The sequence below is a fragment of the Lactuca sativa genome, chromosome 4 (assembly GCF_002870075.4).
Source record: "Lactuca sativa cultivar Salinas chromosome 4, Lsat_Salinas_v11, whole genome shotgun sequence".
Taxonomy (NCBI): domain Eukaryota; kingdom Viridiplantae; phylum Streptophyta; class Magnoliopsida; order Asterales; family Asteraceae; genus Lactuca; species Lactuca sativa.
The window spans coordinates 207,350,311-207,374,709 of record NC_056626.2 but is presented as its reverse complement, the minus strand read 5'-3'; the positions used below and the strand labels follow the sequence as shown (position 1 = coordinate 207,374,709).

The 24,399-nt window shown below is 34.7% G+C and overlaps 3 protein-coding genes and 1 non-coding gene across 5 annotated transcripts; 1 reads left to right on the top strand and 3 right to left on the bottom strand.

Annotated features, from left to right (window-relative positions):
• The first annotated feature begins 3,477 nt into the window (after positions 1-3,477).
• LOC111880613 (squamosa promoter-binding-like protein 6) lies at positions 3,478-5,232 on the top strand. 2 transcript variants are annotated; one of them, XM_023877036.3, is made up of 4 exons: positions 3,478-4,201; positions 4,324-4,445; positions 4,540-4,686; positions 4,769-5,232. In XM_023877036.3, the coding sequence occupies exons 1-4, from the start codon at positions 3,729-3,731 to the stop codon at positions 5,053-5,055; spliced, it is 1,029 nt and encodes a 342-aa protein (XP_023732804.1). In that variant the 5' UTR covers positions 3,478-3,728; the 3' UTR covers positions 5,056-5,232. The 2 variants fall into 2 exon arrangements, with proteins under 2 accessions (XP_023732804.1, XP_023732803.1); XM_023877035.3 differs by having other exon boundaries at positions 3,481-4,201; positions 4,531-4,686.
• A 15-nt stretch (positions 5,233-5,247) lies between these two features.
• On the bottom strand, positions 5,248-5,319 carry TRNAD-GUC (transfer RNA aspartic acid (anticodon GUC)). The gene has a single exon. It is a non-coding gene; the product is annotated as a tRNA-Asp (tRNA).
• Positions 5,320-5,894: 575 nt separating this feature from the next.
• On the bottom strand, positions 5,895-7,928 carry LOC111880610 (probable UDP-arabinopyranose mutase 2). Its single transcript, XM_023877032.3, has 3 exons — positions 7,558-7,928; positions 6,668-6,918; positions 5,895-6,591 (listed from the first exon to the last, which is right to left on the bottom strand). Exons 1-3 carry the CDS (start codon positions 7,876-7,878, stop codon positions 6,096-6,098), a joined length of 1,068 nt encoding a protein of 355 aa, XP_023732800.1. The 5' UTR covers positions 7,879-7,928; the 3' UTR covers positions 5,895-6,095.
• Positions 7,929-11,493: 3,565 nt separating this feature from the next.
• Positions 11,494-12,064, bottom strand: LOC111880611 (uncharacterized). Its single transcript, XM_023877033.1, has 2 exons — positions 11,821-12,064; positions 11,494-11,660 (listed from the first exon to the last, which is right to left on the bottom strand). The coding sequence occupies exons 1-2, from the start codon at positions 12,062-12,064 to the stop codon at positions 11,494-11,496; spliced, it is 411 nt and encodes a 136-aa protein (XP_023732801.1).
• Between the last annotated feature and the right edge of the window lie 12,335 nt (positions 12,065-24,399).

Below are 24,399 nucleotides of genomic sequence, written 5' to 3'. Positions count from 1 at the left end.
TGATGCAGAAAAATGTGTATTGATTAATTACTTTATATGTGTATAGTAATTAACGAGCTAAACATGTGTATAGTAATTAACGAGCTAAACATGTGTATTGATTAATTACTATATATCCTCCAAATATGTTTATGTGTATATGTATATGTATACATGTACTTGTGTATATGTGTGGAAATATGTGTATATACTTGCATAACAAGCTAAACATTTATTTATTCCTTAGACATGGCAGAAAAGAGAAGTAGAGCTAGTTGGTCTTCGGATTTTGTGAACAAAACTTTTCTTGATTCATGTATCGAAGAACTAACAAATAACGGTCGGGAGGGTAGTGGTCTTAAAATTACCCCATGGAATATAATAGCTAAAAAACTAAAAAAAGAACACGACTTTGTTGTTGAGAAAAAACAAATGAAATATCGTTATGACTACTTGAAAAGCAAGTATGCAGTTTGGTTGAAATTAAAAAACAAAACTGGGAATCTCTATAATCCTGTCACAAACACGTTTCAAATGACGGATGAAGAGTGGTAAGCGGAAGCGAAGGTAATCTTTTAATTTAAAACACATTATTATTTATTAAAAAGTTTAATAATAAAATTATTTTTTCAAACAGTCGAACAAGATGGTTGAGAAATTAAGAAATGCACCCCTCCTTTACCCTGATCTATGCACCAAGTTGCATAACGGTGCTCCCTCATCACCGCTCTTATGTTGTTCGCTGAAAATGCTGGTAACAGGAAAATTTGGTTACGCCTCGAGTCTTCGACTTGTGAGTTGTGGGTGAAAAGTGCGGGAAAGAATTATGGATTACTTGGTTGATTTTAGTATGACTTTAGGATGTTTTTTGCTTTATGCTTTATGGATTTATATTATGGTACATGTTATGGATTTTTATGTGTAGGGTTGTTTCGTGTTATGTTTAGGATTTTTAAGTTTAGGTTGTTTATGTGTTATGTTTAGGATTGTTAATTGGTATTGACTTTTTTGTTATGGATTTTTATGTTATGGATTTTTATTTTATGGAGTTATATGCCATCCATTTTAATGTTATTGATTAATTTTATGGTTTATGTTATAAAACTTATGTGATTTGTATTAACATGTAACAGGTTACATATGGATAAGGAAGGTGAGTTTTTAGGTTTCCTTATACTCTCATGCTATTGGTTGATGTTGGTTCGGAAAAGAAAAAAAAAAAGAATTGAAAGAATAAAAGCTAACGAATCGGAAGAAACTGGGCATGCATATACACAAGATTTGATACACGGAGATCCTATACAATGTTTTGATATGATAGGTCTTTCACAAGATGCATTTCTATTATTATGCAATCATTTTACTCAAAGAAACCGGTTGCAACATAGTAGGACAATAAGCGTTGAAGAGAAGATGACTATATTTTTACATGTTGTAGGACATAATGAACGTTTTCGAGCTGTTAAAGAAAGATTTCACCACTCCATACAAACGATTCATCAATGTTTTCATGAAGTGCTAAAAGCAATGATGTGCTTTGCAAGAGAAATTATTGTACCAACGTCTTCTAATACAACAAGAAATACCTCGGAACGTTATAGACGGCTAAAAAACATTTTTCCTGGAGCATTAGGTGCACTAGATGGAACACTAGTACATGCAGTTGTGCTCGTTGATGAACAAACTCGCTATAGGGGAAGAGGAAAAGGTGAATGTTATCAAAGTGTAATCGGAATTTGTGATTTTGATATGATATTCACCTTTGTATGGGCTGGATGGGAGGGCATAGCACACGATTCTAAAGTTTTGAAAGAAGTTGCATTTAATCCGACTTCTGGATTTCCATTCCCTCCACCAGGTTGGTCATTTTTCTATAAGTTTTATTATCTATATTATTTATATGATTAATTTGTCACCCATCTACAGATAAATATTACCTTTGTGATGCCGCATACACCAACACCCGTGGATTTATGGCTCCTTACCGCAATACTAGGTATTGGTTAGCTGATTTTCGAAGAAACAGAGCTTTAACTAAGGAAGAAAGGTTCAATCATGCTCATGCACAACTTAGAAATTTCATTGAACGTGCTTATGGTGTATTGAAGGCGAGATTTCCAATTTTAAAACGTATGGCTCCTTATCCTTTTCCAGTGCAAAGAGACATAGTCATTGCCTGTGTCGCGGTCTATAATTTTATAAAGAAGTACAATATTGAAGATGACCTATTTACGAACTTTGAAAAAAACACTATGGTTACTCCTAATGTGGGAGGTGGAGGAAGTGAGGGCCAAAACATATAAGGCATAGAATGGGGTTCGGAAGCCGTTGAGTATATGACTACTTTGCGTGACCAGATTGCTAATGAGTTACTTTCAAATGGTTCACGTTAAATGATATACTTTTTTATTATGTATGACAATGTGTATTTGGATTTTGTATTACACTTCGTATTTGGATTTTTAATTATGTATGTTTAATTTGGATTTAATGTGATAATTTTTATTTGTATAATTATTTTATCCAACACAAAAGGAAAACATAAGGATAATATGGTCATTTTAATCATTCAGCACAATGAGTCAGATAAATAATCAAACAGCATAAATTCAGTCAGATGTGGACTCAGTCAGCATTTCTAACCCAGTCAGCTCCTAACTCAGTCAGCTCTAACCCAATCAGCAACTATCAAACGACCCCTAAGGCCATCTTCAATGGTAGTTTAATGGGGAGTTGAATGGGGAGTTTAATCCCATTAAACTCAAAATCCCCATTGAACTCCACACTCTCTCTCCTCTCACACACATATACATGATGTGACAATCCATTAAATTGTATTGGGTTTAATGGAGTGTAGAGTTTATAGGTAAAATTGTAATGTGAGTGGAATGTATATGTGGCAATCCATTGAACTCATTTGAGTTCAATGCATTGAAGATGGCCTAAGTGTTTCTCACGGGATTAACATGAATTGAATTTCAAAGTAACCCAAACATTACCGGAAGAAATATCAGATATTACTGGAAGAAATATCAATACGAAAAGTGAAAACGATCGTCATATATCCAAATTCATTAAAATTAACAACCACTATTTTCTACTCCGTTTTCTAACATACCACTCAAGAAGAGTTTTGGTAGGTTGACAACCTGATTTTGTAATCAAGCCCCACTTCCCATATATCATCCAATTATAATTTATCACGAAGTTTAACTTAACAAAACATCTTAGTAATAAGTCTCTGGTTAAAGATTGTCACATGATTTTGTAGTACGCAAACCGTGTCTATTACGTACATATTACAAAATAACTCTTTCTTGAATTTATTACGAATTTCCCAGACCTTCTTCCATGGAGTTGGGACGCGCAACCTATGTACTGTCTCCATCAATTTACGACCATAATAGTCACCACCCACCGCATGGCCCCCTTCTAACCTTATTACCTATCTCCATCATACTTAAATCGCATGGGTTCAACCTTTCATTGTCGTTTTCATGGTCCCTTGTCAACTAAATACACTTCTTGCTTCTGCTTCTTTCCCTCAGTATCTCACATTGTCTTCCCATTAAAGCATCCTTCCAAACACCATATTTACCTTATTTTGATTAAACTTTCCTCATATGGCTTACATTTTTACTTTTCTTGATCTTCGTTATTCTTTATTCTTTACGTGAGTTGCGTTTTGCATCATTTCAAGAAATAGAGTCTTATATATAATCATGTTTTTCAGTTTCTAGATTTTGGAGATGGAGTCTTGGACCTTCGATTCTAAAGCTAAAATGGGATCATTGGATTGGGAATCCAAATCTCCATTTATCTTTGAGAACAATATGGTTTTCTCAAATAACGCAATGTGCGTTGAGAATCAAGGATTTGGAGAGATTTGTTTCCCTCAAATCGTTGGGAACTCATTGTCGAGTCCTATTATGGGTGCCACTCACAATAAGTTTCTTGAAGAACATGAATCGAGTTCTGAGTTGTTGAGTTCTGTTGTCGAGTCAAATCAACTACTTGATCTTACTACACACGTGGCATCTAAACAGAAACGAACCATGGTTTTCAATTCTTTGTCACCATTATGCAAAGTTCATGGCTGCAACAAGAGCCTTGTCTCTTGTAAAGATTACCATAAGAGACATAAAGTGTGTGAATTACACTCAAAAACAGCTAAAGTCATCGTGCATGGAGTCGAACAAAGGTTTTGTCAACAGTGTAGCAGGTAATTTTTCATACCCATTAACTAAATTCAAATCTTTTCAAGTTTTATATCCCGATTTGTATCAATGAAGCATCTTTCAAACTGATTTACGCACCATTTCTAAGCTTGTTTCTTGATTCTAGGTTTCATTTGTTGAAAGAATTTGATGATGGAAAGAGGAGTTGCAGGAAACGTCTAGCTGATCATAATGAGCGACGAAGGAAACCTCATTCTAGTCGCCATGGGAGATTGCTTCCACCATATCGTAAGATCTTGACACCACTCTCTCAAAATTTTGTGTTTCTTAATTTTGAGTTTCGTTTTTGTTACTAATTCAAATAATTTTCAAGATCCAACAGGCACCAAGGTTAAAGGATCTACAAAAACAAGGGCAAGATCATCTATAATAGATATAGATCAGTACCCATCACTTTATGTCGATAATAATGAATACATACAAGCATCAAATTCCCATTTATTTCCGTTTCTTAATAAGGATCAATCAGGTGAGGAACAAGGATGAACAACTCGTTCTATTTTCTAACTTTTCGTTGAGAAATTGCAGTGATTATATATTAAACTTTTTAGGTGGTGAAGAGGACTTCATTACCATGGATTCAACGTGTGCTCTCTCTCCTCTGTCATCTCAATCACATGGTTCTTCTTCATTTCATTTATCAAGAAACCCAACATCATGGACACACGCATTGAATCAGAATACCCATCTAGCGTCTGGAGTGTTAAATAACATGAACCCATTAATGGTGGGTTCTGAATACATAAACTCTCAGAATCGGCTATGGTGTGATGAGGTGTCTACTGTCGACTTGCTTCACCTATCATCACAGCTTGAGCGAGTGGAGCTTCATAAATAAATATGGTTATATTGTAGCGATTGAATCTGCAGAAAGCTTCATTTTCACCATTTAAGTTGTTAGTTATGGTAGAAATTTAAGATGCATCTTCTTAAAATTGTTTTTGGCATTGCCTTTTCAAATAAAATAGCAAATGTTATAGTGAAAACCCAAAAACAAAAAAAAAAAAAAAAAAAAAAAGAAAACTAAATTCGCCGTTGCCGGGGATCGAACCCGGGTCACCCGCGTGACAGGCGGGAATACTTACCACTATACTACAACGACCGATTTGTTTATAATTTCCTATTAAATAGTCTAATCTAGCTTATTCTCGTATTTGATTTAAATATACAGCCGGACATGAAAGCGACTAACAAAAGAAAAAGAAGGAAGAAAACAAAAGGATGCAAGCTGTTTCCTATAAGTTAAAATTTCTATCGACATTTTCAAGATTGGATTGTCGTATAAATAATCATATAATAGATTTTTATCAAATTACAACCATATGTTACAAAAATAATCCTTGAAACAACTTCATTAACAAATATATTGTACAAAACAATATCTATCTTTACCCCAATTGTAAATTCCAAATCACAAATCTTTTAACAATTTCACCCATAGTCCCATTCCTTTCACCTCATGACTCATTACTCATGTACAACAAAAGTTATCATAGATTATAAAAATTGAAACCTGCAAAAGGACCACTCTCTTAATGAGGGACACAAACAGTCGATTCTTGTGATAAAAACGTGGGGACTCCGCTAAAAAGTAAAAAATTTAATCAAATTTCCAAGTGGATCCCACACAACAATGATTTCAAGATTTCAAATTTAGTTTAAGTAAACAAAAGCACATGAACAAAATCAATCCCAAAAGGTATTATATATAATAATAAATATCCTCATCATAACCCTCCATACTCCAAAAATTCAAATGCTCAAATACCTTACAAAAATAACTCAAATATAAATAATTCATTAATAAACCTAATGCAATACTACCAAATAATTCAACTATGGATCAACTTCAATGTTTCAAAATTCAAACCCTAAACTTCACTTCCCATTAACAACTTGTTGACCAGATGGATTAAGCTCATCCCAAGCTTCAATCCACGTCAGCATAGCATCAGCAAGCTTGTTGAAATAGTCATCAACCTTCCCAAGCTTAGCTTTCACCTGCTTTGAAAGCTCCTTGTAGCAGCTTTGCACGGTGGTGCACTCTTTTGGTAGGGTGGTCGCCTGAAAAAATGGGATCAACTCCTCCTGCCAATAAATCCCTTTGTATTCTTTTTTCAAATTCACAAAAGGGTTGCTAGCTTTACTATGCCAAATGTAGGGTAAACCAGTCTTCACCCCCCACCCCATATGATCACAGATCACCTTCATACACCACCCTGCCCACATGTCATCATAGCGACCAATTGGTTGACCATCGCCCATTAGACCAAAGTACATTGCAGGGCCTATGAGTTCTCGATCAAAAGCAAGGTTCATTCCACACATCGGGAATAGGGTTCCTTTTGGAATTGTTAAAACTGCGTCTACAAACCTGAAGATTGAGGATGAAAATGAGATCTTGAAAAGGAAGAAATGAAGATTTTTGGTTGTTTGATCTGTTTAGTTACCTGGTGTTTCTTTCGCGGGGTTTGACTAGTTGAGTTGGGGCGTCGTAGTCAGGGATGTTGAGCCAGAGGCCATGGGAGACTGCGGTGGGGACACCTTCACGGAGGCTGAAGGGGTACCCACGGACGAAATCTGTGCCTTCTCTGTATGGATCGTAGAGGGTGTTGAAGAAGAAGGGGGTTGATGGAGAGAGGAGGTTCTTGATGTGTTGTTCGAGTGCGTTGATGTCGTTTCCAGATGGGTCTTTTGCAACCTGATGAAGAAGGTGAGTTATGTGAGAGTATGGAAGAGAAAGCAATTTATCAAACACTTGGTGTGCCTGATGTAACGAGATCAAGTTCTTGGTGGAAAGAATTGTAATTTAGATCTAGAAAGTTTTTTTGATTTAAGATGCATGCATACATTGATCAGAGGTAATCAAATCGAAAAGGGTCAGATTTCAAATTCAATATCAATGAAGATCCATACTCGAAGGAATAGATCTCAATGTTATTATTTTTGAAGTGTCCATGTCCACATACCCACGCAATTATTAGAGATGGATTTCATGTCATAATCAGGGTATTCCCTTTTTCACAGGGTGACTCTGTTACTTAGAAACGGAAAAGCCAGATCCAAGTCAAACACGCTAACAGACCTAGTCAAAACCCCAGATCGGTGGAAATATCAATGGAAGTAACAAGAGTTAAACATCATTGAAGTTAATTTCAATGTTAAATTCAAAATTCAGGAAAATTTCCCCAAATCATACGATCTTAAGACAAGAAGCGGATAATTTCGAAGTATGTTTTTAAATTTCAATCTTAAACCCAAACCCCATCCGTAATCTACAATCATATTCGAAACTAAGCACAATGGAATCATTAAGCAAAGAGAAATTCGATAAACTTACAAAGCAATCGTCGTCAATGGTGAAGATGTACTTCTTCTTCGACACCATGTAACCAAAGCAACGACAAGCAGAATCCTTGAAGGAGATACAAGAAGCTTTAGGACCCAGGATTCTGTTGATATCGTTACGATTATAGAGCTCGTAATCGAAGCCTTCGGGGACTTTGATGACCTTTGAAGGATCGCCATCTTGTACGATGATTAGATGGTAAGGTTGAAAGAATGGCCTCCACATCTCTAGGAAATCAAGGTTTCGAATCGTGGGTATGACGATATCGAGTTCATCTTTCAAAATTGGTGTTGGGGTTACAGAGGAAGCCATTGTTGTTCAAAGAGAAGAAACCGAGTAGGTTTTGTGCGAGTATAAGCAGGCGATAGTTAAAGGTATAAATAAGGAGATAGCTTTTGGACTTGGACGTCGACGAAATAGAGAAGAAAAGTTAGGGGGCTAAAAGGTTAAAAAGGATAACTTAGAGTCCTTATAAGTTATTATAATTTATAAGTATAACAGTTGAAAAGTATATGTAAACTCGTGAGAGGATTTTCAAACTCCTAGTTTGAAAATTTTGGGAGTATATGCGTTACAAAATTTATAACATGTTATGTTGTTGAAAAGGTTGCTAAATACAAAAGTATTATGTGTATTTAATATAAACAAAGTTGGTGATCAACTTTTGTTATGGTTAGTGAATGTCAACCAAATTATTTTTCATATTATAACACATTTGGGAAAAAAAATCTTCATCAATCCCATATAAAATGACCCACAACAAGATCGAGTCTAGTTGACATTGGTACTTAACCACAAGATGACACCTATTGTAAATTATAAATTTAAGAAAATGAAAGATTTATCTAAGCATTAAATATAGTATCCACTGTTTGCTTAGCCACATATGGAACTATCATAGCAATAACAATAGATGTCCAAAAGAAAAATCTTTAATTTGATTGTTCGAACGAGTGTCTTCCAACATGAAAACTATCCATTAAAAGTTGTAGGGTTCCTTGAGTTCCATATATCGCGGTTGTACAAACACATAACAAGATTGTCTATCATTGATACCCTTCCCAACGATTCTAATATATAGGAACAGTTGTAAGTTTGCAAGTGTGCTAGAAACTAGCTCATATCACAGGAACGAAATCAGAAAAGTGAAAAAAACAAAAAACAAAAAACAAAAAACAAACAAAGGAATTGACAATTACTTGGAGCCTAGACATTTAATAAAAACTACGTATTTTTATTACACTGTGACTTTTTTTTTTTTTTTTTTTTTTGAATTTAAGCAAAAATTAGCATTGACAAATAAAAAACTTAAGCAAGAACCTCAAGTCTCGATACAAAAAAGGTTTAACTACGGAGACATGCACTAAACAAACTAAACAAGATTAGAAAATTTGGATCTACACTTAATCTAATTAAAAGTGCTAACGCATATATCGTCCGCCACGTTCAATATAACTCGTCTTTTATTTCTAAAAACTAACTCATTCCGGGCCTTCCAAATCATCCATAACAACGAATAAACAAGCGACGGGAACAATTTCTTCAAACATTTTCCCACACTTGAAGAGTTGAGCCTAGCCACAAGTTTAGAGCAAGAAGAAGGAATATCACTCCAAATATTAGACCATCCAGTAAACTATCCCCAAATGTCTTTAGCATAATCACATAAGAAGAATAGATGTTCTGAGTTCTCCTCTATATTATGACATAAAGGACAACGAGTGGAAGTGACATTAAGCCCACGCTTCGCCAGATTAATATAAGTCGGAATTCTATCTTCGAATGACCTCCAAACAAAGCAATTAATTTTTAAAGGGATCCATTTTACGCGGACAAACTTACTCACAATATCATCATCACTCAGGGGCGGATTTATTATGGTGGCCGTAGTGGCACCGGCAACCCTTAATTTTTCCAAACGCAATGTAAAAATTTTTGATTTTTTATTAATGTACATCTACAAAAAATGATTATATTATTATTATAGTTCACAAAAACTATCAAAAGTTGAATGGTTGAGTTGGTTTAACGTGTCTCTCAATACACATCTTCTCTTAAATGCCATGGGTTCAAGTCCTTTTCTCAACATTTTTTTTTATTTTCATGCCAATTACAGTTCTCAAAATCTTCACAAAACTAATTTGGGCGCATTTCCAATTCTCAAATTTTTTGGTATCTTTCTCCCTCTCCACGATCAAAGACACCACAACATAGGTACACTATTTCTCTCTTTCTCCCACTTTAATCCAAAAATACGAACTTCATCATGGAGAGATATGAAGAACGACGACCCTCTTTAAGAGACCATCGGGAGAGAAGAAGCACCGCCACCAGAATTCATCTAAGCGCTAGGTATATCTCCACCATAACAGAAACAACAATTTCGTTTGTAATGTTCTAGTGTTGAACTTAAATGCATTTAGGATTTACCTTTTTTGATGTTTTAGGGTTACGAACAATTATTGAACAGGGAATCTTTTGTGAATTCGGAAACCATTTTAGGCGAGAACTACAACTCTCGAATTTCTAGTGAATTAGGGTTTCTTTGTTTTTGAATATACACTGTGATATTTCTGAGTTATTTACATTGGTTTTCTTTGTTTGATATTTGTTACCTGTGAGTTTCTTATTGATCTTATTTAAGAGGGTGTGAGTAAGTGAGTTCATAGCAATTTTTCTATGAAGCAGACTTTTTTTTTCTTCATCAGTAATTGCTAGATCTACACATTAAAGAAGAAAGACCAAAAGGAAAAATGATTATGACAAGGTAGGCAAATTTCTTTAAATGTACTATAGATATGTTGGGTGTATTACCTGAATATGTTGGGTGTATTACCTTAATACACAAGTCAGTATGGCTATTATAGAATTGAGTATCAACTGTACCTTTACTTCCAAAGTATTAGATTACTTTTTCCTTATTTTTAATTCTCTAATTTGATTGAATTGCCCATTTTTCCCTCTCAAGTTTACCATTTCCTTATACACAAGTCATGGGTTTGTTAATCTTGACCGATCCAATACGAACCCGGCCCAACACGAACTTGTTTTCCAAGTCTATGTTGTTATTTGATCGGTTTTTTTTGTGCAACTACTGCTAGATATTCCTGCGTCCGCCCCTGTCATCACTCGCATCAATCTGAGAAAATGTCGTTGGAATCTTCACTCCAGCGTCATCTATCTCTCCCCTGAACAAAAGAGAAATCCTCCAATATATTAGACATTTGCGAAAACTGAGCAGCCTCTCAACCCCTTCGCATCTACCTTATCCAATCCCAATTCCACTGTATAAGCACACCATTTTCAAAAACAGCCTTGTTACTAACTAGACGATCTTTTTTCTTCTCAACCGCATATAAATTTGGGCATAGATCTATTAACGGAGCATCACTACGCCACTTATCATTCCAAAAGCAAGTCCTATCACCATTTCCAACCACGCACAGACATATTATTAAGACAAATGTCATTCTCCAATAAGTCACCTTTAATGCTAACAATACTATACCAAACACCTTTCAAAGAACTTTTGGCGAGAATTTCCCGTCAATAAGACTAAGATTGAGAATAGATTTAATGCATGATAACCAAAGTGAGTGACCATCATTTTTAAGTCGCCACTACCACTTAGCTAGAAGAACCAAATTTGCCGACTACAACCTACCAACGCCAAGACCACCTAACTTCCTCAGTTTGGTAACTACCTCCCAAGCAACCTAATTAATTCTTTTTTTATTAATATCACCACCGCATAAAAATCTCCTCCGAAATCTCTCGAGAAGATTAATAATATTTTCAGGGGCTCAAAATAAGGAAAAAAGTAAAGAGGAATACTACTAAGCATCGAGTTAACAAGCATTAATCTTCCCCCAAACCAAAGGCACTTCACCTTCCACTTTGAAAGTTTGGATCTAAACTTTTCCACCACTAGACTCCATTTTTAGCAAGCCTCATGTTAGCCCCCACCGATAAGCCAAGATACATGAAAGGAAAAGTGGTCGGCTCACACTTGAGAATGCTAGCAAGCCTATGCACATCCAAGTCAATGATACCCACTCCAAACACCTGGCTTTTATGCAAATTCACCTTCAATCCTGAAGCAATAAAGAAACAACACAGCAAACGATTAAGGTTAACAAAATTCACATCCGACCATTCGCCAATGAAGATAACGTCATCAGCATACATAAAATGTGAAATGGAGATTTCATTGTTGGGTAGAGAAAGTCCATGGAAGTGATGAAGATAGCAGACCTTCAATGGCTATAATAAAGAGAAAATGTGCTAATGGATCTCCTTGCCTCAATCCTCTTTTGATATTGAATTCTTTCATCGGTGCACCGTTAATTAAGATAGAAGCCCGAATGGAACCCAGATAGCCCCTAATCCACCTCATCCACTTCCACCTAAAATTCATTTGCTCCATAATCGAATCCAAAAAGTCCCAATTTAAAGATTCAAATGCTTTTTCGAAATCAACTTTGAAAATTAACGACATTTTCTTAACCTTTTACCACCACAATATGATTTCATTTACTAAAAGTGGACCATCTAAGATTTTTTTCCTTCAACATAAGTCGGTTGCTTCGGACTAATAACCTTGTTCAACACTTTTTTGAGGCGAATGGACAAAACTTTCAAAAGAATCTTATATAAACATCCAACAAGCTTAACAGGTCTATAATTTTTCAGAGTTAGCGGGTCTCTTGATTTTGGACTTAAAGAAATAAATGAGGAATTGCATCCTCTCGCCAATGACCCATAGTCCTCAAAATCTTTCATAAACAACTTAACTTCCAATTTTATCAACTCCTAATAATGCTTCAAAAAACTAAAAGTGAATCCATCGAGATTCGGAGCTTTATCATTATCGCAACACCAAATAGCTTCTTTGATTTCAACCTTGGCAATGGGACGAGTGAGCATCATTCTATCACCCTCAAAAATCTTTTTGAACGGAGTACTAATAAGTTTTGGGCATGTCCTACAAAGGTTCATCAAACTTATTAGAAAAGAAATCGAAGACCTCCTTAGTAATTTTCGTCGGATCATTTTCCCATATGTCATTAATTCTGACTACATGAATATGATTTTTCCTCATATTGTTATTATCAACCTCGTAAAATAACTTAGAGTTCTTATCACCATCTACATCCCATTTTAGTCTCATTTATTTAACGCAAATCTTTGAATTGTATCGAGTTCTTGAATTCTTTTCTTTCAAAGGTGACGATTTACCCTTTCTGGGGAAGGAAGAGGCTAATCTTCTGCAATTAATTCCATCTCATCAATTTTTACAAGAAGGTCCTAAAATTCCTTGTTCTCTTTACATTTCAAATCTCTTCTCCAATCTTTAATCTCATTTTTAATAACCATAATCTTTTTAGTAAACCTCTTGTCATACGTGCCACAAGGATTGTCACTATCCAAACCTTACTCACAATATCATTCAAATGTTTCTAGCAACTATTGTGTGCATGAATGAACCAATCACAAATTAGCAAAAAATAAATAATTCATTAAATCAATGACGGTATTTTGGGTTTTTTATACTTCTAATTAATGGTATCCTTTAAATAAATCCCTATAATTAAGGAAACAAAATAAATAGGTTGGCTTAATCTCTCTATTTTATCTCACAGTAGTTGTTCTTGTTCGCCTAAAAAAGAAAAAGAAATCAAGGAGTCGGCTGCTTATTAGTTTCACAACTGTATAACATCACCACCCATTCCCCCTCTTTCTCTAAAAACTAGCATCCACAACCACCATCATCTTGGCTGGCGACCAACGCCACCATCATCTCCATCGCCGATCACCACACACACGTACACACCACCACCAAATTTTTTGTTCTTCAAGGAATTAAAGGGATTCAATAAATTATGCAGATAATTATAAATTTCATTACAAATTCTTTATTGTCTCATTTTTTCTTCACCCTCCAAAAATAAAAATGAAGAACGAAATTGATCCGTCGAGACTGCACAGTACACAGGCTCCAACCGACAGCCCAATTTTATTCCAGTCGCTTTCTACATGTATCGCCCCTTTGTAATATATATGATTAATTTCAACTTTCTCTACCTCCTATATGATTTCTCTCTAGTATGTGTTGTTTCTTGATAAAAGTTACATCATGATTCTAACAATCTCATAGAAACCCTAAAATACTCGGCATAATTATTGTATGAGATTCGGACTTCAAGATTATCTTCTCACAAATACTTCAAATCTATAATTTTGTATTCGTTTGTCATTGAGTTTTATTTATTTTTGTAGCAAAGTAACATTTTTATGATGTGTTATGCTTTTGTTTCAAGAAATTAAGGTAAAGTTTGACTTTTGGATTGTTAGACTAACTCTCAATTTGATGTTTGATATGAATTGCATCGATCGTGGAGTAATATTACATTTGTATATCAAACTTTATAACAGATATTCTTATTAATTATACTAATTCATCTTTGTGATGTACATCATCTGTAAAGATTAATGAAATTATGGTTGTAAATATTTTATGCTATTAGGCTTGATGTTTCTTCAATTTAAAAGTGGTTAGGAGAGTTGTTGAGCAGACAAGTGAAGAAATAATTCTTCCACTTCTATATGTAATTTTAATTCATTAAAATACATGTAATTTTACTTATTTTCCTTTTTATATGGTTATAAAATATACATGTAAATTGAAGAAACATCATGTACCGACATGATGTTGTTAGGGATGTTCTCTCTGATGCTTGTCGGCATGCTAGTATTTCTGTGAAGAAAGAAGCCCCAATGAACTTTTTGACGGACCCACGAGATGGAAGATACACACTCAAGTCGGCTAACATTTTGGTCTTTAAATGGATAGAAGGGAGGCATGCTTTTGTGGATCTTACTCGAGTCTCTCTTCTTGTAGATTTGAGGAGCGGGGATTTCACAGTAGGGCATGCCGCTTTGAAAGACGATGCGTGCAAAGTGGCAAAGCACGAGAATTCATGTATAGAAAATCAACATGTGTTTATACCTTTTGTATTTGATACATTTGGTTTTTTCGTGTCATAGGCGGTGGAGCTCCTCAACATAGTCCAACAGGTCATGCATTCTAATGTTATATATCTCCTAGATCCACAGATGTTGTTTTCAAAAGAATTAGTTTTGTCATCCAGAAAGGGCTAGGGGCGCAACTTGTTGCCCGTTTGCCTTCCATCGATATGTATTGATCTATATTTGATTTCCTTCGACATGGTTCTCTCAAGCGCCCTAGTCAATTAAAAAAAATTAGACAAAAAAATCATTCATAAATATACATGTAATTTTACTTTTTTTTTATACTTATAGCTTAAAAGAATTTGATTTTATAGCATTCATTCTCACAAAATGTCTTTTATTGTGTTAGACCTTTAGTTTTAGTTGTCCTACAGTCTTCATATTGGGTTTCAATATTGTTCCTACTATATCTTTTTTTGGGTATTGATTGGGTTCGTGTTTTCTTTTAAGACCAACTCACTCAGTAGGGGTTTTGATATGTTGAGCGATTTAGGAAAATTCTGTCAAAAGATGTTAAGGTAAATTACATACTATTTTTTAGAATTATGGTAACATGTTTATACTTGTGCTAAAATATTCTGCTAGAAGTAAAGTATATACTATTCAGTTAGAATTCTTATGGAATTGAAGTTTAAGCAAGAAACAGAATTGAAAGGTTCTTCTTTGAATTGAAGTTAATATGTGTAGTTATGTCATTTTATAAAAAGATAATAAAATTTAAAAAAAAAAACGTATAAGAATATAAGTTAAAAATTGTGGGTTAAAGCATAGTTTGAATGGACTTGTATTTTACAACTTTCTATGGTTAATGATAGTATATTTTAGCAGAATGTATTTTATGTATAAACATTCTAAAGCATAGAATGTATAAATGCATTCTGTCAGAGTATCTTTAAGAATGTTTATTAACACCAAGTATATTTTTTTTAACTGGTAATACTAATGAGTAATGCCTGTTATTCTTTCAGAATGGCTTAAAGAAGAAATCAAATATTGATCATACAAGTGAAAGACTTGGAATCGAATTCAACAACAAGTATATTTGCAAATAATTTCATTATTACGAGAATACATCACATTTTCATAAGAATAGTTGGAATCAAGAGGATTATTTGGACCATTCAAGAAGATCAAGTGTATTTGTTCAATAATTATATATTTAAGAATGCTATCTTTTAAGAATTTTATTCATTTTTAATGATATTTTGTTAGAATATGTATAACTATATTGTCATCTATAAATTTATTAGTCTGTAAAAATATGTATGAATTTGTATTTAAGTTCGGATGCATATGAAGAATATGTAAAATTCTTAAATTAGGTTAATTATCAAAAATATAAGAGTTGGAATAATATTCTATAAGAATAACATCAAAAATATTTTTATTAGTTTATGGCTGACATTTTGTCATTCTGTCAGGACCAATTCGGTTATTATATAAAGTTACATTAGAATTAAAACTAAATTAATTTAAAAAAATTCAAAATTTTAAAATTAGGAGAATTAATTATCCCTAAAAATCCAAAATTTTACTTTTTAAATATAGTAAAATGTCCAAAATACCCTTATGTTGAAATTTGTGTGATGATATGGTATATGTTATCCTATTGTAATATCATAGACCCTCAGATCTGATGGGTTTTGAGCACTACAACATTCTTATGGTTTACATGTAACCCTAATGCTTTGAATCTAGGTTTTTCTCAAGTTATACATGTAAATTTATTATCCAAAGCATGAACCCTATCTAGCATACAATTTTCGAGGTTTATAACTAAAACAAAGTTAGATTAATACCTTTTCCTTGTAGCTTGTAGATCTTGACTTTCAAGAGCTTAGTGACTCAATTGTTGCACCTCTAATGAGTCACAAACACCAAGTAGCAATTGGAAGAATATGAGAGAGAGAGAGAGAGAGGTAATGGAGACTCTAAAATCGGATAAGGTTCCATGCTTAAAGGCATTGGCCGGTTTCCAGGAGCCAAGGGGTTCCTTATATAGCTGAGATGTTAGGGTTTCAGGTAAAACCCTAATCTGATTGCTTAAGCCTTACGCAGTCCAGTAGATCCTTCCAAAAGGCCCCCTTTGGACGAAATCTATGTGGGCTACATATAGAATTTCGTCCACCCCTTCCTAGGGATCTATAAGCCCAACTTGCAACTATTAGATAATTGCAATATCAGTCCTCGTAATTTAATCAGTCTCTTTTGATCACCAAATCAATTTATAACCAATACTAATTAAATAATATGATTTCTCAATTAATATATTATTCTTATAATATATTAATAAATCACAATTAACCTCTTTTTTCATAATTCATCCTATCAAATTGCTATGGTGAAGGAAACCTAAAAGGACCATGCTACTATCGGGTCAAATACATACCAATTATAGTTATGGGCTTAAACACCTACTCCAACAGTCTTCCATCTAGATAAGTCTAATAACTATAACTGCAAGTATGACTTTAAAATCCGATTAGCAATCGTAGATCTCAAAATCTGTTGTCGAACTCTGACTTAGTCAATGACGCGTCATTTAGATAAGGGATCATATAATCATCCATTTTGCAAGATATCGTGTGGACAATAACATGGAACATAATCATTCTCAATGTCCAACTGTTTGTTTCCCGGCTTCTGATTCGTTTGACATAGAACTTAATTAAACACGTCAATTCAGTCCTGACCGGGCCCGACACATAAGTCAACACAAAATCATCGAGGGGCCCAAGATATCTCTTTTACCCTCCTAGGAAAAAAGGAATAGATAAACTTTGACTTATATGCTTGTACTATTTACTCATTAAATCGTACACTGTAATTCCGATTGAATCGAGTAATCAAACAAAATCATAGTTAGAAATGATTTAGAACAAGAGATCTAAATATAATCTATTTGGCACTTTGTATTGCTTGATCAATTGAATACAATAGGTTGAAAGAGAATACGATTACAATCAGGAAAGTTCTTAACCTCTAAAGTATACTTCCCATATTTATAGGGAAAATTAAAAAGCACAAAAAATATAAGGACTTCGACATCTAAGCTTCATTACAAAAGTAATCCTTAAAATAAACATACAATCCAAAAATTCGATATTACAAGTAACAAATATAATTTCAACATCTCACAACTTTCGAACCCCAACATTCTCCCGCTTTGTGAGAAATGTTGAATCTAAGTCATTAATATATGGATTGCTTGATGCATCGAGCTCCTTATCGTTGCATACCAATTCATCACCATCTTCAACTCATCCTTATCTTTATCATTGTTCTTCTTACAGTTATTCATATGACCCATCAGGTTCATATAATGAGCTGTAGTATATCTTTCGACATCACAGGCTTGAAACAAATACTTTGTCTTTCTTCCTTTCTTGCTTCTTCCAACAAACATTATTCCTAGTGGCTTTAGACAAATATACCCATCATTATTAGGTTGCAGATCAACTTTACTCTTCGAAATTGATTGAGGAACAATTATCTCTTTGCTCGTTGTTGAAGCTAATTCAACGTCTGTCAAGGCTAAACAATCGAAATAATTGTCTATGAAAACCTTGATATGAGCAAGACCCAGCAAATAATCTTCTTTGCTTGTACTCTAAAGTTTCGTTTCATTGTTGACCTTAAGAATTTTCGCAACTAAGATCAAGTCATTTAGATTCATAAGAGGAAAGTCAGCAACAGTAAAGGAGAATTTGGTATTGTTTGCCATGATCACAAGATATCGAAAATTTTGAAGTACACCCGCAAACAAAACATCTTTAGATATATTCAAAACTCGAACTATCTTGATGAGTGATCACTCTTCTTCTTCTTCTTCTTCTTTCCCAAGTACTGCATGAAATCGAAACTTTAACCTCTTAAACTCTTCCTTGTCATCAAACTTGTCAACAATCTGATATTGCGCAATAAGATACATCATCTTGTTGATAGGAAAATCAAGTTGATTCATATCTTAGTTATCAGTTGCATAAATCTTATTTGGTTTCTTCTCAAATTCATGCATTTCTCCATGAACTACCATAGCTTCAATATTCTTATAGCTATGTAGTTTTCTGGGATCACCATTGTTCAGAGTTGAAGGATCATTTTGAAAAAGCCTGAGAATACTTTGAAGATGTCTTTGTTTTTCCATTTCAGCTTCAATCTCTTCTTTTTCTATTCCTTCGACTTTTCAATGAAAACAGATTTCCCTTTCCCATTATATGATTCAGTCGGTGTGGGCTTCGACGATGAACTTGAAACACCAATAACAATTCCTTTTTCCAAAGGTCTTGTTGTTGTTGTTGTTGTTGTTGTTGAAATTATTGGATTAGTCTTCGTTGGCAGAGTTGGTGGAATTTGAGTTGTCAAGGCTTTTCCCATAATTTTCGCATCACCACTAACATCTCCACATGACTTCCCAGAATCTCATTCGCCTTTACTTACTCCATCCACCTTTCTTTCTCCCCCTTGCACCCCTGTAACAACAGGTGGGGCATCCGATGGAAGTAAGTTCAACAATTTTGAAAGCAGAGCCAATTCAGAATGAATTATTGACTCAAGCAGGCAAAACTTATGAGTTAAAAAACTCAAGAGTGAATAGAGAATAAGAACTTGAATTCGACACCATGGTATTCAATGCACCCAACAATGCATCAATATTACTAAAATATTTCGTTTCCAACTCAGCCTGTGCATCCATCTTCGGAAGCATAGAACTGTAAGATTTAGCTATTTTAGTGACAACCCCAGAAATAATATCCACCTTCTTGAGAATCGAAGAGTAGCATTAGTCACTTCTTGCAATTCCTTTGCCATGTCTGATCTTAACTCTTCAAGCTTTCGATTTTCATCTTCTCGAACAGTTTTGACATCCTGAACAAAAAAAACATGTTGTTGTTTGGCAACTATTTTCAATTCCTTCAGTGCATCATTGAATGTCTCGATTGAGTCTTGATCCGTAATTTGTTGTTTTTGTCATACTAATCAATCTTGTTGAGAAGACGAAGCTCTTGGGCTTTCAACATAACATCGACTTCAATACCCTAAACTGAATGTTTTCCTCTTGCATCAGCTTGAAGTTGTAGTAGAGAATTAAGCTTGCGATTTAAAATCTTGAACTACTTCCCAGACATGAGCATGTTGTCGGGAATATTCTCCTCCTCAGGAGCAAACTCAATGTCAGCGAAAGAACCAACAAACCTACCATCATCAGTTTCATCATCAAGAACTGTTGTGGGTTCTTTAGTGTATTGTGATGGAAATAAGGAAGTAATGGGTTGTTTCATAATTGTATCGAAAGTAGGAGAATGAGTAGAAGAAGGGATATAAGATGTGTTGGGAACAAGGAATGGTGGTAACGAAACTGAAGTATCATCATGTAAGGTTTTGAAAGTAGATGATACGACAAGAGAAGGGTTACCTTGGGCTTCATGTGTCGAAACTCCATCACCCTTGTTGACATTTGCACCCATATCAGATACGTTTGCAGTGATGCCTAAGGTTCGGACCTCTTTATGAGATGATTCGGTATGCGAAACCTTGGGTGGTATGACCATTGTCTGCTCAGGAGTTGAAATCTTTGGTTGTTCACCGTGATTGACGGTTGTGTCCACTGTAGAAATTTTCACATTGCCATCAAGATTTCCAGTCTACTCGAAATTCGACTTAACTGGAGAATCCCTCACAGGTGAAGAATGAGCCATTATTGTATCTGCAAGTGGTGTTTCAGGAACCACTTCTTCATCATTTGATTCTTCTTGTAACACCAGTTTCTGTTGTATCCGTTGTTTCTTTGAAATCTTCTTCGCCATATCTTCTGCTTATTTTTTCTTTGTTTTTAGAGAAACAGGGACGAGTATTTCACGAATAAGAACCCCCTTTTGACCAATCTGTGGCTTTCTAACAAATGAAGGTGAAAAACTTTCAGACCTTTCAGGAGAATAACGAGGTTTATGAGCCATTTTCTTGAGTCTTTTAAGAACATCAGTCTTCGAAAGTACCACATCCTTCGAAGGATCAACATTTTTAGTAACAACAGGCTTTGAGCTTTTCTTGGAAGCTTTTACTTTAACTGTGACCTTCTTTGGAGATTTAGCTTATTTTTCAACTATCACAACTATCAAAGGGCTTGGCTGAGCATCCTTCTTTGATCTTCTCTTATTCTTCAAAGGACCTTCAGTTGTCTTTGTGAATAACACTCCAGTTTCAATATCAGGATTAATCGTTGTCAAATAGTTCACCAACACAGGATTCATAGGGTCAACTTTTCGAAGCATTGCATCTGGAATTCTAGCAATACTTGGAAAAAATTCAGCATCATCTTCAACAATTTTAGGAAACTGATATGAAGCAAAACTAGCAGTTTCTTCGTTTTTAGGGACTTGAATTCCCTCTTTATCATAGACAAACTGAAGAATAAGACTCCAGTAGCGAGCACACGAGACCCCATCAACAACATTCGTGTTTTCAATGCTTTTGATAAATTCATTCCAAAGTTGTGTCGCATAATCCACCTGTAAACCATAGTAAATACTAGCTAACATAGTATACACTTCCAATCCTCCTTTGTCTAACCCCACAATTCGACCTGTCAGGCATCGAAGATAGATTCCAAACAAAAAAATTCCAAATACACGACAACCCCGACTTCTTGAACTCACTGATCTTGGTGAGGGTAGGTTGATAACCCATCTCATTGAACATGTGAATCACTTGTTCATTCAAGACTTTGTAAAACGGCTCACAATTAGGGATGTTCAGGATTTGGGTGAACAAGTTCTTTGACAGTCTTAATTTCTTGTCATTCGTCAATTGAAAAGTAACAATCATCAAGGTTTTGCTGTAAGTTGCAGTTGAACCAGCCAAAGATAGCCAAGACATTGGAACAGTAAAAGAGTTGAACATGGCAGTAGATAACACCAAACTCTTGAGAGCGACGATGAGCATTTGTAACTCTTATGGATAAACACTTTCATCACCTTTAACTTGGAAATTTGTGCTTTGAATCTTCATGAGTGGTTGAGGCGAGACATTGTCTGTGGTTTGCGATGGATTAGCAGCCATGATTAGGGTTTGAAAAAGAACTTGAAGAAACAGAGAGTATAATCGTACAAATCTTTTGAGAATAATTTGTAAGCGTAAAATTGGAATTGATCCCCAAATCCCCTTTTATATGTAACTACAATTTGAATCCCAAATGTTTAGCATTAATAGACTTGCCACGTGTTCCTTGAAAGTTGTACCCGTAGCCGTAAAGCACGCCATGTCAGGAAAAAGTGATGAGCATTGTACCTTAGAAAAGCGCACAGTAACCAAACCGCACATCCGTTATTTCGAAAGTATCCAGTGGATAAGTATCAAAACCTTCGGCATGGAGGTAGGGCTCTTTCACTTTTGGGTTTATAAGCAAAGTCATATGCAGACTTGCGAAATCATCAACCTGAGTTGGTATTACTCAGAACCTCAAGGATTTCGTGAGTGGAATGTGTGCCAATGAAAACGATGAGAAACAAATTCAAAAAACTTTAGACATGTGATGTCGAAAATAAAATTTCGACACAAAGGCAGTTAGATCCCAGACAAAGATCACTTCGCTAATTATCAAGAGAGATAATCAACAACTTGTATGGTTTCCCATAAAGTACAATCGAATACTTGTAGATAAGTATTGACGGCCTACTTTTATCAAGTTTTGAAGGTGGTTTAAAATTTCGTTACAAAGCACATCTAAACATAAGAGTGACAAGTTGTAAACGAAATTACCTGTTTGACCAGTGTAGTCAGTGACAAGTAGGCTTTGGAAAATTTATTAAGTAACAAAGGTTAAGAATGACACTCATATAGAAACTATTTTCTTCAAACCAAAATTATTCTTGAATCGTGTTGGGTAATAAATGACGTGGGTTTCGAACATTTGATCAAGGTCACTACCAAAGAAAGAATATGATTTTGAGTATCGAAAATGGGGAAACAAAAGTTTCGTTAATATCTGGAACAATGTTCCACGTCAACTCCTTATGTTTCGAAATTTTGGGTTTCACTTCCATCACAGTCTCATGATGTTAGATCATAAACACAGAGTTTTGATATGTCTAGATCCTGATTGGTTTATACCAGAAATCTCTTGGACATATGTCATTGTGTGTGATCGTGAAAGAACTTTATGATGAAAAAGATTAGTTTAAAGATTCGAATGTACCACTGCTATTCATTAACCAAGCAGAAAACTCTAAACTCTGTTGAGTAAAGTATGGTAGCTCAATGACTAAGGGAAATATAGCCTAGTTGGGAAGAATCCTCAGAATGAGAGATTCATTAAGGCTTTGAAACCAATTGAGTCGTGGAGGCTTGCGTCGACATGCTGCAACATACTTCTAGGGACTTCCTAACTAGGACATAGTTTCGAAAATATACCCTTCCCTTAAGCAGCAAGCATGAACCAACAAAAATCTTCGCTAATACCTACACACGGAAAGATGAACAAAAACAAGATACAAAAAAATATTTTTGGAATTATGAGTTTTTGAATGAAAATAACAAAAATAATGAAAAATCTTTTTGGTATTTTTGATATTTGAAAGATAAAGACAAAAATGAAAATCTTTTTGCTCTTTTTGATTTTTCAAAACAAAATAAAAAAAATGAAAATCTTTTTGATTGGTTTTGATTTTTGATAACAAAAAAATTGTATCTAACTAACGAAAATTTTAAAAGCATAGCAAAAGTAACAAAGATTTTTGTCAAACCATTGAGCATGATGTCGAAGCATTGACTATGAATAGTAACCGCTGAATCATGAACAGTAACCGTTGAATCGACATCTTTTCGACATTTTGGCTTGCCATTCTAACGAAAGTTGTCCAGGGACAAAATTCACATTCATCATTCCTAGGCCATTTAGAATTCTTACAAAAGATTTTTCATCCAAGGGTTTTGTAAAGATATCAGCAAGCTGATCAGCGGTCTTTACAAAATGAACTTCTATGTTTCCATCTTCAACATGATCTTTAATAAAATGGTAACAAAGAGCGATGTGTTTGGTTTTTGAATGTTGCACAGGGCTACAGAAGATGGGAATGACACTTTGTGAGTTACAATATAATGGAATTTTCTTCATGTTGATTACATAATCACACAGTTGACTTTGTATCCAAATGATTTGTGAAGTGCAAGCTGCAACATCAACATATTCTGCTTCTGTGTGGAAATCAACACACATGTTTGCTTTTTCGATTGCCAGCTTCTAACTTCCCATCCAATAGTTGACACCCACCACTTGTGCTTTTTCGATCAAGATTACATCCTCCTAAATCAGCATCTGAGAAATCCTGTATGAAAAATCCTGACTTCGAAGGATACCACAATCCTAACAAAGTTGTTCCTTTGAGATAACGAAATATGTTCTTTACTGCAGTTAAATGAGGGTCCCTGGGATTTGATTGGTACCTTGCACAACTGCACACAAAACACATAATATCAGGTCGACTTGTTGTAAGGTAAAGTAACGAACCTATCATGCTTCGATACATTGTGATATCAACAGCTGATTTATCTAACTAAGGATTAAGCCATGTTCCAACTGCCATTGGTACTCTCAGCTTTGTGCTATTCCTCATTCCAAACTTTTCTAGAAGCTTTCTTATGTATTTCTCTTGATTGATAAAGATTCCTTCTTTGCTCTGACGAATATTTAATCCTAGAAAACTGTTTATTTTCCCCATCATACTTATCTCAAACCGACTTTTCATCAAATTTTCAAGTTCTCTTGACAAAACAGGGTCACTAGAGCCAAAAATAATATCATTG